The sequence below is a fragment of the Macrosteles quadrilineatus genome, unplaced genomic scaffold, assembly GCF_028750875.1.
Source record: "Macrosteles quadrilineatus isolate MER2022 unplaced genomic scaffold, UCM_ALF_1.0 Scaffold_8__2_contigs__length_117827958, whole genome shotgun sequence".
NCBI classification, from domain to species: Eukaryota; Metazoa; Arthropoda; class Insecta; order Hemiptera; family Cicadellidae; genus Macrosteles; species Macrosteles quadrilineatus.
Window position 1 is genome coordinate 35,992,583 of NW_026542601.1, and position 14,403 is coordinate 36,006,985.

The window sequence follows — 14,403 nt, forward strand, 5'->3', positions numbered from 1 at the left end:
ACCTTAAGCCTCTCCACGTTAACTGAAGGTCTAGCGGATGCGTACAGAAGGAAGATTACATTGATGGAAATCCCAATGACAATCCCCAGCTCTAACCTGATGAGTAGACAACTTAAGAATGTTGCGGCTGCTGGGATCAAGTCCATTTCTGAAACAAACCAGTATATGAGCTAACAAGATTTACAGCTACTAGATAGATTATTTACAAATCTACTCCTTAAAAACAATGGAATTTTGTATGAAATAATTACACACCAGGTTCCGAAGAACCACCGAGAAATAAGGTACAGAGGAAACATTCAATGGTACACTTAAGTGGTGTCTAGCACTAGTCGCTGGTGTCTAAGGCAAAGTTCATCACCATCCCCCTCGCCTTCGTGTAGGCTACTACAACGCTCACAGTGTAGGAAGATCCTGTGCCCTATGCAATAGGAATTTCCTCACAGTGATCGCCACTTGGGCTCTTCCTTGCTTGTCACAAGTATATTTCCAACACAACATACCAGAGCTGAAAGGGCACGGTCGTTCCATAAGCGTGTTTTCTCTATAAAAGAACTAATAGTGATACTTGCCCATTGATCCCATCAACTTGTTTCATTTTTTGACATGTTAAAATTATAGTTCAATTTGTTGTTTCATTGTTAATCATAATTTTAGCATGTAATTAAAATTTACTTGCTTTTCGCATTATGTATAAGTTAATTCATTTCTTAACACTGATTAGATCCGCACATTTTCATGTGAGCAACTATTGCAAAAATGAAGATTACATTGTAAACAAATATAGACTTGAGTTTTAGAGTTCTATAGAAATGTTTCTAGATTAAATATTTATAGTTTTACTCACTGTTAGTCCTCCAAATGGGTTTGATTACATGGAACTCCACCATGAAGACGACAGCTGCGATGATTACAGCAGCCAGGGAGGCTTTGGGGATGTAGTGGAAATACGGGGTGAAGAAATACAGGGACAGCAGTACCAAGATACCTGAAACGCAGTCATTATGTAGTGATCTAATTATGCCTGTTATTATCATGTTTTCCTCTTCATAAACATTCAAATTCAATTTATTAGCTTAAAAATTGTTTGTAGACACACAGACACTATGCCTGACTTGAGGTGGGATGAAGAAATCACTCATCTTGTTAACTTTTACCTAAAATGTTCACCTTTTATTATACATTGACCTCTCCACTACCCAACCCAGCTCTCCCACAAACTGATCCACTCCTTATGATTTTCACACCAAACCTGACCAAGTAGAATTTGAACCCTCGTTCTTCTGGCCGGAGAGACAGATTTAATGATATTTAATGATGGCTGTAAATGAACTATTAGGTAATCTAAAGGCCCTTTTGCTCTAGAGTCCATTCATTGTTGACGAGGTCTATTATAACTTTCTAATTTAACGACCAATAAAGATTTATGACACATTAGACCGCTTGACCATTGACCAGACTTCATGGTCTACTGCAGCAAAAGCGCTGGTCAACCAAAAGCCCAAGACTTGTTCCGAACTTGACTCCCAGGCAGCACACGTCATCAACAGATTTCAGCCATTTTTGTCAGGTTTTTTGTAATAGAAAATGTGCTTATGTAAGCATTGAGTTTAGTCATAACCAACGCAAGTGACTTCTCATCCCATTGTAAAATTTGAAGCTCTGGTTTTTTACGTCTAATTTATGTTCGTGACACTGGGCGCTAGTGTCAACAAAATTTTGTTTCTTTTATGCCTTGAAAATTATATCTCCAATTTGATCACAATTATTTACTAACCTGTGTATATTCCGCCAAACGTAGTCCTCACACCGCTAGCATTGTTGACAGCTCCTCGAGACAGGGCGCCTGACACGGGCATTGAGCCTACAAAGGATGACACCAAGTTGCACATACCTAGCGCCAACATCTCCTGTGTGGCGTCTATACTCTTTCCTGCCGCTGTTGACAGATAATTATGTAAACTAACTTGTTAAGCCTACTAAATCTATTAGATATTAAAACCTTGTATGATGACAATTTTAAATTTCTGTAGATAGCAGTTATATCACCAAGCACAGACTTGTAGTCCGTTCAAGGAACTAAAGATTCTAAAATTAATGTTTTATATTATGGAAGAAGGAATGGATACACAATGGACACCACCTAGTTACATATTTTAAGCCAAATATGATGGAAGGATGAGTGTAGAATGTGAGATGATCTGTGTAGCTTTGTTACTGACTAAGATCAGCTATCATTACCAGGATCATTTCTTTAAAGCCCATGATCAGGGACCGCTGAGTCCAGTCTCAAACCATCAATAAGTTAAAAAACTTGAAAAAAAAAACTACAAAAGATGAAACTCTAAACATATAATGAATTTTTAATACTTACAGAACACTTTGGCAAGTGAGATGTCTTCCAATATGGACAACAAGGGCAGCACAATGATTGCAGAGCTGAATTGTGACGTCAAGTCGAGGAAGTTGTATGTAACGTTCTGTGACGTGATCGTAAATGGTGGCGGCTCAAACATCGGCAAACCTCCCTTCACATGAGCTATAGAAAAAGATGTTATTGTAAATTAAATCGATTAAAGTATAATTGTTGATGAGTTTCTCTATGGTGGGCTGTGTCTGCTTTTAGCAGACGAATAAAAAACCTGGCTTGTCGGAGAGTACAGCATACAACTCTCACTATTAATCAACTCCTGTGACATCATCAAGACTATGCTCCCATCATAAAATTCAGGCGGTTTGAGAGGAAGCGATTTCACCCCCTCCACCTATCCCTACCTCTGTTACAACAGCCGACAGCTGATATATACATTAAGTTAACAAAAGTGATGGGGGAACCAAGGAAATCTACCCCTTAAATCGCCTAAATTTTGTGAACGGACTATAATCCTACTTGTTGTTCATTCACAAACAACGGTGAGTACACTTGTATAGTTCAATTGTTCACTCAAAAAGGTGAGTAGCAAGTAAAGTCATCGGCAGAGTCTACTTTTCCTTAGATGTTTTTAATAGTTGTAGCTACTGAGCAAGTACACAACCCAAGTCCATGGCTAGTTTACAAGCTGTAAAAAATCCAGCAAGAAGCCTGTAAACACACCCGGTACAATATTTGCTTTAGGAAGCAAATATTGCTATTTCTCTGTAGATTGTAGGTATTGACTTTGTATTGAATTGTATTGACTTTTCAAGCACATCTGATTGAATGTAGGAAATTGTACGATTCATTCTTTGTTGTACGTTACCGTTACCTAAATGCAAGATTTAATTTCAGGAAGTTTTATAACTACCAATATTATGCAATGACAAACATAATTGAAAAGTTTTAAAGTCAAACACACCATCAAAATTTTATTGAACATTTCATTGTATGTATTACATTACATTGCAGTTCATACCTGAAAGGATAAATGGATTGAGGTTGTGAGTTTCAAAGACGTATGAGAGTACTCCGCAGACAAGAACCACCAAGATGTTCCTCGCAGTTGAGACGAGCCAGAGCGTCTGAGCGAGGAACCTCTGTGAAGGTGTTCGTTTGTTGACATCAGCCGGACCAACTGGAAGGTCTTTGATTTTCTAGACACAACAAGTCTCACAATTTTCATTCTGTAAGTTTTTGGACAACTCCACCTATTTTTTTAGTGGTAATGATCACCCAGTAAAGATTGTTTTATTCAGTCATACAATCAAACAAAAGCTGTGACTGAAAAATTTTTACAAATAATCATTAATGGTAGGTTATGCATTATTTGTTTTGACTATCCCTTCCTTGTGGGGGAATTTTCCTCTTCCTTGCGCCCCCAAAAACCTCAATCCTCTTGCACCCTTGGGCCTGGGCCCATTTACTAAACCAACTCTAAGTATCATAGCTTAATAAAGGAAATACTAACTAGTCCTTATGTCTTGTAGGTACAGTCAAATTCTTGAGCTAGAGTCAAATTTTGTAGTTATAAGATACTGATACGTGAATTCATAATCCACTAGGGAACTTTTGTCATATTGTGTAAAAACTATTGTGTTTCCAGATTGAGCTACAAAGAAATGTGTAAAAGAATGTTAACTACAACAATTTGGCGGCTACACAGTCTCTTTAGTTACTTACCCTGAGAAACAACAGCACAGCCATGCACGTGACTCCCAGAACTGCGTCACCTAGCCTTGCGTGACCAAGGTGTGTGACCACCCCCTCCAGTGTCTCTACGAACTTGTTGGCGGTAAACTGAAGTCCCAATAGGTCCTGCACATGGAACATTGGTAAAGTAGGAGGAAACTAGTTTTTTCACCAATTTGAACAATAATATCCAAGGTGAACAGATGACTTAGCTTTTGACACACGCTGAACCGATTGGATTGTAGATATATTCCTACAAAAAATTGTATTTGGCTGATCAACAACAAATTATAAATGTATAAGGGAGTATATTATTTCATGTAGCCAGTTTTAACTTAAAACTTATACTCTATGTTCACAAAATTTAGGCGGTTGTAGGGAAAGTAAATCCAACCTCCACTTTGCCCAACCTTTGAAACAACAAATAGGCAGCTGTTAATAAGCTCAAATCATCCATCAGATGTAACATAGTATGTATTACAGGAAAAGAGGTGGGGAACCCAGAAAAAACTTTCTCTCAAACCGCCTAAATTTTGTGAATGGACTATACTTTAATATTGTACCTCCCATAAAGTGTACTAAGGCAACAAGAAAAGATACAATATGCAATTTGCTCTTTTATATTGTCAGAATACTCTTGTATTTAATCCAATCTTACAGTTTTATTTTTCAGATGGAGTAAATAAATACTTCATTATTCAAAGTTAATGGTAAAAGTAAAGACCCAACATAGAGCCCTGTGGAACACCTACCTTGAGCATTGTGGTCGCAATAATGATGGCAGCTGCGGAAGTGAAGCCCACAGATACTGGTCCAGAGATAAAGTCGATTAGGAACCCTGAAATCATAACTTGATTTAGCACTGCCATCGACTAATGGATACTGTACCTACTATATTGTTAAACCACTGAGAAGAAAGGTACAGAGGAAATGTTCAATGCTAAACCTAAGTGGTGTCTAGCACTAGTAATGGTGTCCAGGGAAAAGTCCCCAATTGCCCTTATGTACTTCAATGCTCATGGAGGAGGAAGCCCCTAAGTGATTTTTACTCTGTGCTCGCCGCTCAGGCTCTTACTTGTTCGTCACAAAAATCATAACAGAGCTGAAAGCATACGGTTGCCCCATAAGCGAGTTCCCTCTTTGCCTTTTTTCTCTGTGATTAAGTGTACTCTTGACGATTTATTAAGAGGTTGTTCCAGGCAGGTATACACAGTTTTATGTGATCAAGTGGTTTTGAGTTTCAAATTTGTTTAATAGTTATCTATCAACAATAGCTGTATCCAACTATTAAGTGTAAAATAATTAACAGTTAATGAAAATTGTTCATCTAATTTTTCAATTGAGCATACAAAACAAATATTTTTATATATCCAACAAATATACGGCGTTGCTAAATCCTCTTTACACCCCCACATTTACCGATTATGCTCTAACGTTAAAATTCCATTTACAAAATGGACACCTCAAGAACCGTCCAAGACCTTGAACATGATAAATGATGATGAGGAAGAAACAATCAAAGATCACAAGATGCAGCCATTCAATGGCCAAACTCTGATTTAAGACTTGATAACCATCGCTTCTTTGTCTCAGTTCGCTCACTGCCTGCCCAAGGCCAAGGTAATGAACCTTTACTCTTGACTCTGCTGATTGCTTTATTATTGTTTATGAAATCTGCCAGGCATTGGCCTTGAAATGAGGAGAAGAAAAGTCTTTATTTACAATGGGAGTATCTGAGAGCGCCTATAAAATGTTAGTATGGATCATAAGTATTTGCTATAGACTTGAAGGAATTTATTTAAATAATTTAAATTATATTTTTAAATATATTTAATTTATTTAAATATATTTAACTGGTTGATAAGTTGGTTTAATCATAATATAAATGTCAATCGTCCCTGTTATCAAGACATTGGACTTTTCCAATGTTTATATTGGTCAAACAGAACAAGGATTTAACACAAGATTGATTAAAGCCTTGCTTCATTCCTATCTTGATAAATCAGTTTTGGTCAACATTTACTTGATATTTATCACTCACCGGTAATAAAAAATAATAATGCCTTGCAAAAAAAGGTAGAACAATGGCTACTTTAGTAAAATACAAGATAAATATTAAAGCTTCAAAGACAATAATACCGAATATATTATAACTATAACAAGAAACTACGATTCAACTTGCGTTTAACGTTCGATTCCCTCATTAACAATACAATCAATTGATAAGCTGAACCTCGCCTATTGTGTTTAACTATCTGACAACATCACAGGCTAAAGAACTTCATGAGTAACTGCGGCTGTTAACAATGATGTTCTAACATTGAAACTTATAAAAATGTGACTAACATTATAATGTAATGACAGAATAATTACACAAGTCTAGTTTTACATTATTCCAGCAGCTCAGGGGCTATAAAAACACTGATTTACAATAAACTGTATAAGCTTTTAAATGGGGGTCAATTCGAGGGTACAATTTTTTGTTTATGTTGATAACACTCGGAGTCTATGCAAGAAAAAACAGCTGATTGGACATTTTTGTGGACATTTGTTGCTATGGGGCGCTATTCAATTAAAGAAAATAACTGTTTGAATTAATAAAACCTTTTATTAAAAAAAAAATAGGATTATTTGACACAATGGACCTTACTTTAACATTTTGGCAATGCAGTAACGGTTAGGAGAACGTTGTCGGGAGATCATAAGCTAATATTTTCTTTAGCAATTGGAAGAGTAGTGTGCTAATAACAGTTTGAACGGCTTGTGGTTTCAACAAGATGTGGCTATATGTCAAGAAACCCGCAGTTGCTGGTGCAAAGCTAAAGCTTCCCAGACCCCTCTCAAACACAAAGGACAATGTTTTCTAACTCCACAACAGTTTAACAAGAAAGAAAATGGAAAATTTCAAAAGTACTGAAGCTTTGACTATTAATACAGCTGGACTTTCAATTCCCATGTTAAAGTTGTCACCAGTTTTTTAATCAAAATAATTGTAGTTGATGTGAGCCACTGATAGATTGCGCTGATCTAAATGATTGATAATTTCTGTGAAATACATGGATTTTTTTAACAAAGTCAAACTAATGAAATGAACTATGGTGAGCTATAGCAACTGTTATGACCCATCAACTTGGTCAGTGACGATAAAAACAAGGTAGAAAATTGAATTTTAGACCCCAGCACATTCTGTGACTGGCTCACATAACTATGTTCTTTTTTAATAAAAAATTGGCAACAGCTGTTCCATATAGATGGGATATCTACTTCAGTATCCAATAGTCAATGGCTAAAGTCTGAAGAACCATACATGGTGATAATTTGACAAATGTCCTTTTTCAGGGTTAATGTCAGTTCTCAACAATTGAGTCAAAACAAAAATATACCTAGTAGTTTACTGCAACATGTAATATTTAAATTTTAAATTGTAAACTCTATAACTAAATCACCCTTATCATAATTATTTAGTTTTAAGCCACTACATACCCAGTTGCAGTACGCCCATAACAAGCTGTACACAGCCTGTCAGGAAGCACAGCAGTATTGCACCCTGCGGGCCGGTGTTGTGGAGGTTTTCTCTCGTCAGGATCGCCATGATTGCCGTCGGTCCGAGAGGAGAGTCTTTACAACTGCCGAACAACGTGTAGACAAAACACGCCATGAACGACGAGTAAAGGCCATACTGCAACACACAGGTTTGTCAACATACAAGTTACTAGAATAGTTTGTAAATTATATGTTTAGTTTGAGAACAGGTTTCGACTATTGGTGGAACTAGACATTTCATTCCCATTGTTAAGTTGTACAGTCAATTTTATGGAATAAACTGAACATGCTTAAATCGAGCTAACAACAGTGTGCTGATGTATATATTACTGATTTAAACACCTCCTAAGCTATTTTCATGTCATATAAATTATTCATGAAAGTATGAAAAAAATAAGGTATAAAATGGAATTTTGACTTATATTGTAAGCTTTAGCATATTTAATGTAAAATGAACTATCACAGTAACAAAAACTTAGGGAGAAGTAACACATTATGAGAGTAGATTTTTCAACTACAATATTTGTTTGTAAAAAATTACTACTAGGTAATACTGGTCTATATGGAGGTAATGTGAACTTGAGTATCCAAAAGCCATGCGAAAAGTGTCATACAGTAACTTAATTAGAAACTTTATTGCTTATATAAAAATTTAAAAAATGAGTGAAAGTGTGAAATTGACTTTTAAATATTCAAATTTTTTCACATAGTCAAAAGTTTGATTTGTTATGTTTCTTATGCCAGAGTGGGTTCTTTATTTCTTTAAATGAATATTTTTATTATTGAAAACAGCAACATAAAAAATATTGAGATTTCATAGTGCAGATACACCATTCAAATAATACTGCTGTCCTAAAAAATCCTTGTACATTATTTTGTGAAGCTTTGTTCTCCATACATAAGCTACTATAGGTTCTTTCACTCTTACACAAGTATATCACCTGTATACTATACTATGTATCCATACTAACTGCACGTGTGTACACACTCTTGGGCCTTCCAGAGTCAATGACTGTCATTTGACCTGGTTACCCGGAACCACAACACCTATCAGCCCCCCGCCGGGTGCCGGGTGTTTGTCAATAACCGGGTCACAATGTATAGTGGGCGGGGTAGACCCAGCCCACATCTTACGTGTTATTGGTTTATTAGAAACAATTAGAAATTTTACCCTGATATTCCATCAGGGAGTTACAAAGCTTAAATAAGAATAGGAAATGTGTGATTTTAATTTTTCACCATGTTACTTTGCACGCCAGTTGTAAAATCGAAGGAGATACAGTAATAAGTTGTTTCTATTAGGTTTTATGGTGAATACAAGAATCCTGTAATTGTTTAAATTAGTGTGTTGAGTGGTTGAGAGGTTCTGTACAATAATTTCAGTTGAATAAAGATTTGGTATTTTGTAACAAGTAACTGGAGACCGAGCTGGCATATAGTTTATTTCCATTGTACTCCTATATCTAATGATCTTCAGTGCAATCTTTGCTCAATAGTAACAACTGATGTTTTTTCCTTTGTACTGCATTTTGTTGTTTGCTATTATCTTTGACTATTAATACAACTTCGGTATCCAATAGTCAATTCTAGTATATCGTGGATCGCTTGTTATTAACACATGTTTTCAAGACTTTTGTTTACTTTTTCCTTGTTACTTTGTTCAACGAACATGGTTACTTGGCAAACCATAAGGTCAAAGTTCAAAATGTTTTACTTTAAATTTAATTGTTTTTACCTAATTATATTTTTGTTGGCAGTTTTGATTGCAGTAAACACGTTTTTATGGTAGAAATCAATTATTTACAACATTTGAAAGAAATCGTCGAAGCCGTTTACGAGATCTTTGTGCAAGCATACATACAAGCATGCATATATACAATAAACATTGCTCATATCCCGTAAGAGTATAGGATTTGTTTTATGGTTAGTCATCTATATATATAAAATCCAATGTATGTTTGTATATTTGTATGTTTGTCCTTTATGGACTCCGAAACCGCTCGACAGATTGTAATGAAACTTTTAGGCATTATTAAGCATTATTCAAGGATGGTTTGTGTGAAGTTTGGTGCAGATCCGTTAATAGGGCTCCGCCCCAGTGGCTCTGGAGTTTCCCATGTTAACCTTATGAGTACTCATATTTAAATGGAATTAAAGAATCTTAACAGCTGGTGCAGCTAAACAATTTGATTCTGTGATGTTCAATAGCATTAAAAAGTTAATAGGTTTACCAACAGGGTGCAGCACTATATTTATTTTTAATTTATGAGAACAGCTAATTTGCAACCAAAAGGTGAGTGAGCGTAGCGAACGAACTTCAACCTGGAGGCGAGTTAGCGTAGCGAACGAGCTAACCTGAAGGCAAGTGAGCGCAGCGAACGAGCTCCAACCTAAAGGTGAGTGAGCGTAGCGAACGAACTTCAACCAGGACGTGATTGAGCCATGCGAACGAGCTCATCTTGAAAATGAACGAGCATGTGACATAAAACCACAATAGGACAGGACGACGTCTGTCGGGCCAGCTAGTAATTAATAATAATTAGTATTTTGATTGATTAGTGATACTGAAAAGTGGCTGATAGTTTCTTATAACAAAACTCATCATTTTTTGAACCCACAAACTGATTCAATTGTACTCAACATGATTTGTGAGATTTCATTATCAATGTAACAATATTTATAGATCTTTATTTTAAGTTCATAATCTGCTTTTAAGTTTCATTGAGTAATTGTGAGTAGGCAGGTTACAGGACAGGATTGTTTTGTGTCCTCTAGTATATTTCAAGACACCTTGAGGCAGGTAACCTGCCCGCCAACTGGCCTCGTGTAAATGTGTCTTAATGGAAAATATTTGCAATAATTTAATAAACAATATTTATACTGATGGCAGTAAAGTTGAAAACATAACTTTTACCAATGTAATTAAAACAAATTTAAACTTGTTTTTTATTTCATTGAGTCAATTTAGCAGTGAAAAAGAACTCCTGCAAAAATATTGATGCAAAACAGACACAGTATCCATATTGCATAGTGCTCCTTCACATTTTTAAATATTTGTCCAAGAATTAATAACAATGCTATAGTTCGGCCGCTTAGGCCCAGCGCACACGGTGTGACTGTTTTACAACTTTCGTTGCAAACCAGTTGCGCTTGCAACTGCTTTGTGACCTCGGCAATGTATTGCAATGGGGAGGCGCACACGACGCAACCGGTTGTATGTGATTTTAAAAAAAGTTTGAAACCAGTCACATGCAACCGTGGGCCCGACGTTGCAGCAACCAGTTGTTGCATGAGACCACGGGGTGTTTTTGTGGTGTTTGGTGGTATTTTGGTGGTATTTTGACGGCCGTATAGTGTTTTTAGTGTTTATAATTTCCTATCTGACTAGCTCTAGCTGCTACAAACAGCCTAGGACTAACATTCTTCCTCAAATAAGGGTGAACCCAATGCTCTCTCAGTACCCATCGCTGTCTTCGGTATTGATAATAGCTAATAACGTCTTCTTCGTCTGAATCTGACATAGAAAGCGCACTTAGGCTTTAAAACAACGTAACTGCACTAAATTGACACTCCACTGATTGCACAATAGACGCAACTGTAGTTGTAAAACAGTCACACCGTGTGCGGACAGAAGTTTTGTTTCAGTTGCAAACTGGTTTTAGTTGCAACTGGTTTGCAACAGTTGTTGTAAAACAGTCACACCGTGTGCGCTGGGCCTAAGAAAACGACCTCCTCTAGCATTGGTTTAGCATTAGCGCGCAGGTCGCTTTCTAAGCGGCCGAACTATATCTGTAATTTTGATAGTTAGGCAAGAGATTAAAATACTTTTTGTCCCAGTGAGAAAGTGTATAAAAGATTAACAGTTAAAATTTATTGTATAAAAAAATAAAGTTAATGTTATAATAAGGTTAAGTTAAGTTAAAGTTAACTGACAGTAAAAGTTTTTTGTATTAATATACAAAATTGATTTATTGTGTTGACTGTAATATTTTAAATCGCCTAATTAATGAAAAGAGCATGAATCATTGAAAGCAGACTGTATTTCTTAATCGTGTCAAAAAATATATACTTGTCCATAAAAGAAAGCTCTCTACAAGATTAAAATGTCAAGTTAAGAGTATTTAACCAGCATTTAGGCTCATCCTACATTGTTAAACATAAAGCACATTTTTTATTTTCAGTTACATTTAACTTCACAGGTATTAATTAATTTTTCTCCTAATTTTAGGTTAAATTCTAGAGTGTGATTTTTACTATTTGGAGCAAATTTGGTAATAAATCATTCTTTTTGCTGGCTGAAAAATAATTTTTCACCACACTATGATGTTTTTGGCTGTATTACATACGTTAATTGGTGGCTGAAAGTTACGTTTTGCTGGCCATGCCAGCTGTCATCGTAATTTGGGGACCGAGCAGGTTTTTACAGGCCGGGGCCGCAAAATCAGCTGTCCCCTTACTAACTTAATGAATGCATTTTAAATACACAATCAAAATCCATAGCATTACTGTTGCCTAGCAACTATTTATTTTTATTTTTGCTGATTCCTCAAATTATTTCTTCACATAACCTTGAAGTTGTAGTTGTGTTGACTATCAGTGTGCATTATTATAGTGGTGAATAGTGGTAATAGGAAATAGTGTGGTGAAAAATAGCGTTCGAACCACGGACCGAAATGGTTTTGCAGCTCTCGATCGATTTAAGTTCTCGACTTCGTCTCGAACTTAAAAACTATCTCGAGCCGGCAAAACCTCATTTTCGGCCCTAGGTACGAAATATACTATTAAGTTGGCAAAATTACAACAGATAAAATAGTCACTTCGATAGAAATTCTTAAAGCAAAATCTACATGATCTGGGCAAAAATAAGTCTTTAAAAATGTCATACCCCCAAAAGATGTAAATGCCCATGAGGATGTTTACAGGTTAAGTACAGTATAAAAAATTGGCAGAATGGCCTAGAGGTTATAGTGGTCATCTTCAAATGAGAAGGTGGCAGGTTTGAGTCTGGACTCAGATTCTTTTTGTCATTCGGCTATCAATTAAAAAAAAGTCGACACCAGTAGAAATCCAGAGATGAACTGTAACTTAAAAATCCCCATAAAAAAATCATGTAATTTACCTGTGGTGGGATACCAGCGACATTGGCATAAGCTATGCCTTGTGGAATCACAGTCAGTCCAACAGTTACACCTGCTACCAAATCACTGATAGCGTCTTCACTTGTATAGTTGGGTAACCAGCCTAGTATCGGTACCTGCAAAAATTAACTGTATCAGCAATCTGACACATACTTTCCTTGATTAGCTCGTCAACAACTCTCATTATGGGTGAGTGGTGGGAGTGACTATGATTTTTATGGGAAAATTCACAAAAGATGCAATAACATTTGAGCCGTAATTTTTACAGTGATGGGGTTAAAACATAAAATTTTGTTAGGAGTTAAAAGACTATAACATACAAAACTGTTATAACCCTTTTTTGGAAATTTAATTTTTCTGTTATTTTATGGGTTTTTATTGAAAAATCTCCGTTAAAAAACAAAATTTCCAAGAAAATATCCCTGAAGATACTTTTGGATTAGAATACCCACATACCCCCACAATAACCCACAACCCACAGTAACTAAATCTAGCCTGATGGTATTGTCAAGAATATACAGGGTGTCCCCAAACTTTCAATCACACTTTTAAGTTATCATTACGGGACTAAAGACAAACTAAAATGTGTAAACAATTCCAAAACTAAAAAATACAGCTGCCAACAAAACAGCGGCTGAACTTTTGAGTTGATTTTTTTAACACTATATTTTAGTTTGTATTTCGTCTAGTAACGATGCCAAAATAGTTTGGGGACACACTGCACCTGTCAATGTTACAGCTCTATAAAATTCTCAAGGGTTTTACCACTTTTTACAGGGCCAGGCTTCTTTTTCCATGGAATTGCAACACAGCTACTGTACTTCAAATGACGACTACTTGATCTAGGACTCACCCTCTTGTACAGATTCTTCCTGGTGAATGCCCGCCTGAGACGGTGGCTGCAGAAGGAGAGGGCAGAGTCTAGAGGTCCGCGATCACATCGTCCCTCGGACACCGTGACTGTCACACTTTGGGACTTGCCTGGGGACAAAACAGAGGTTGTAACAGGAATGAAGCATAATAATGTGACACATTTACAAGGTTGCCCGGAATTGTTGTTCACATTCCTTTTAGGCCTAGGGGTCGCAGTGTTATCACTGACATAAAAAACATTTGTGATTAGCGGGATTTGTACCCGGGACATCAGGGACCAAAAATAAAATAAAGGATGTAGCTAATTTGATAGTCATAGTGTAAATACATTTTAAAGTCTGTGAAACATCAATACAGGTCTAAGGAGCTGTATCTGAATTCATTAGCTTACTAACATAGGTAGATTAGCTGAGCTGTTAAAGTTGTTCATAGTTATAATCAGCTGGTAATGGTTTCCACATGCATCATACAAACCCTAACAACTTGTTAGTAACAGACCGGTTGAGAACAATCAGCTGTTCTCACGATATTATAGGATCAGCTGGTTTCACGGATATCCTTAACACATGGATATTAGAGCATCATATTGCATGTTTAAACAAAACACTTTCTACCTTGGGAAATCCATCATAAGATTAAGATTGTAGTCGGTGAAGTTGTGTTATTTAACAGATAATGCTTTTAAGGATAACCCAATGTTACTTTGGTTGAAAACTGTCCCTTTGGAACTACATCAGTTATCAA

General features: G+C 36.2%; 1 protein-coding gene across 1 annotated transcript in view; it reads right to left on the bottom strand.

The window, feature by feature from the left end:
- The window catches only part of LOC129001536 (sodium-independent sulfate anion transporter-like), a 67,856-nt gene that overhangs the window by 2,069 nt on the left and 51,384 nt on the right, over positions 1-14,403 (bottom strand). The window contains exons 4-13 of the mRNA XM_054428862.1: positions 13,640-13,767; positions 12,768-12,902; positions 7,589-7,784; positions 4,858-4,943; positions 4,097-4,231; positions 3,393-3,570; positions 2,375-2,539; positions 1,778-1,939; positions 848-988; positions 3-148 (exon numbers count right to left, since the gene is read on the bottom strand). Coding sequence (XP_054284837.1) covers positions 3-148; positions 848-988; positions 1,778-1,939; positions 2,375-2,539; positions 3,393-3,570; positions 4,097-4,231; positions 4,858-4,943; positions 7,589-7,784; positions 12,768-12,902; positions 13,640-13,767 — 1,472 coding nt within the window. The remainder of the gene's footprint in view (positions 1-2; positions 149-847; positions 989-1,777; positions 1,940-2,374; positions 2,540-3,392; positions 3,571-4,096; positions 4,232-4,857; positions 4,944-7,588; positions 7,785-12,767; positions 12,903-13,639; positions 13,768-14,403) is intronic.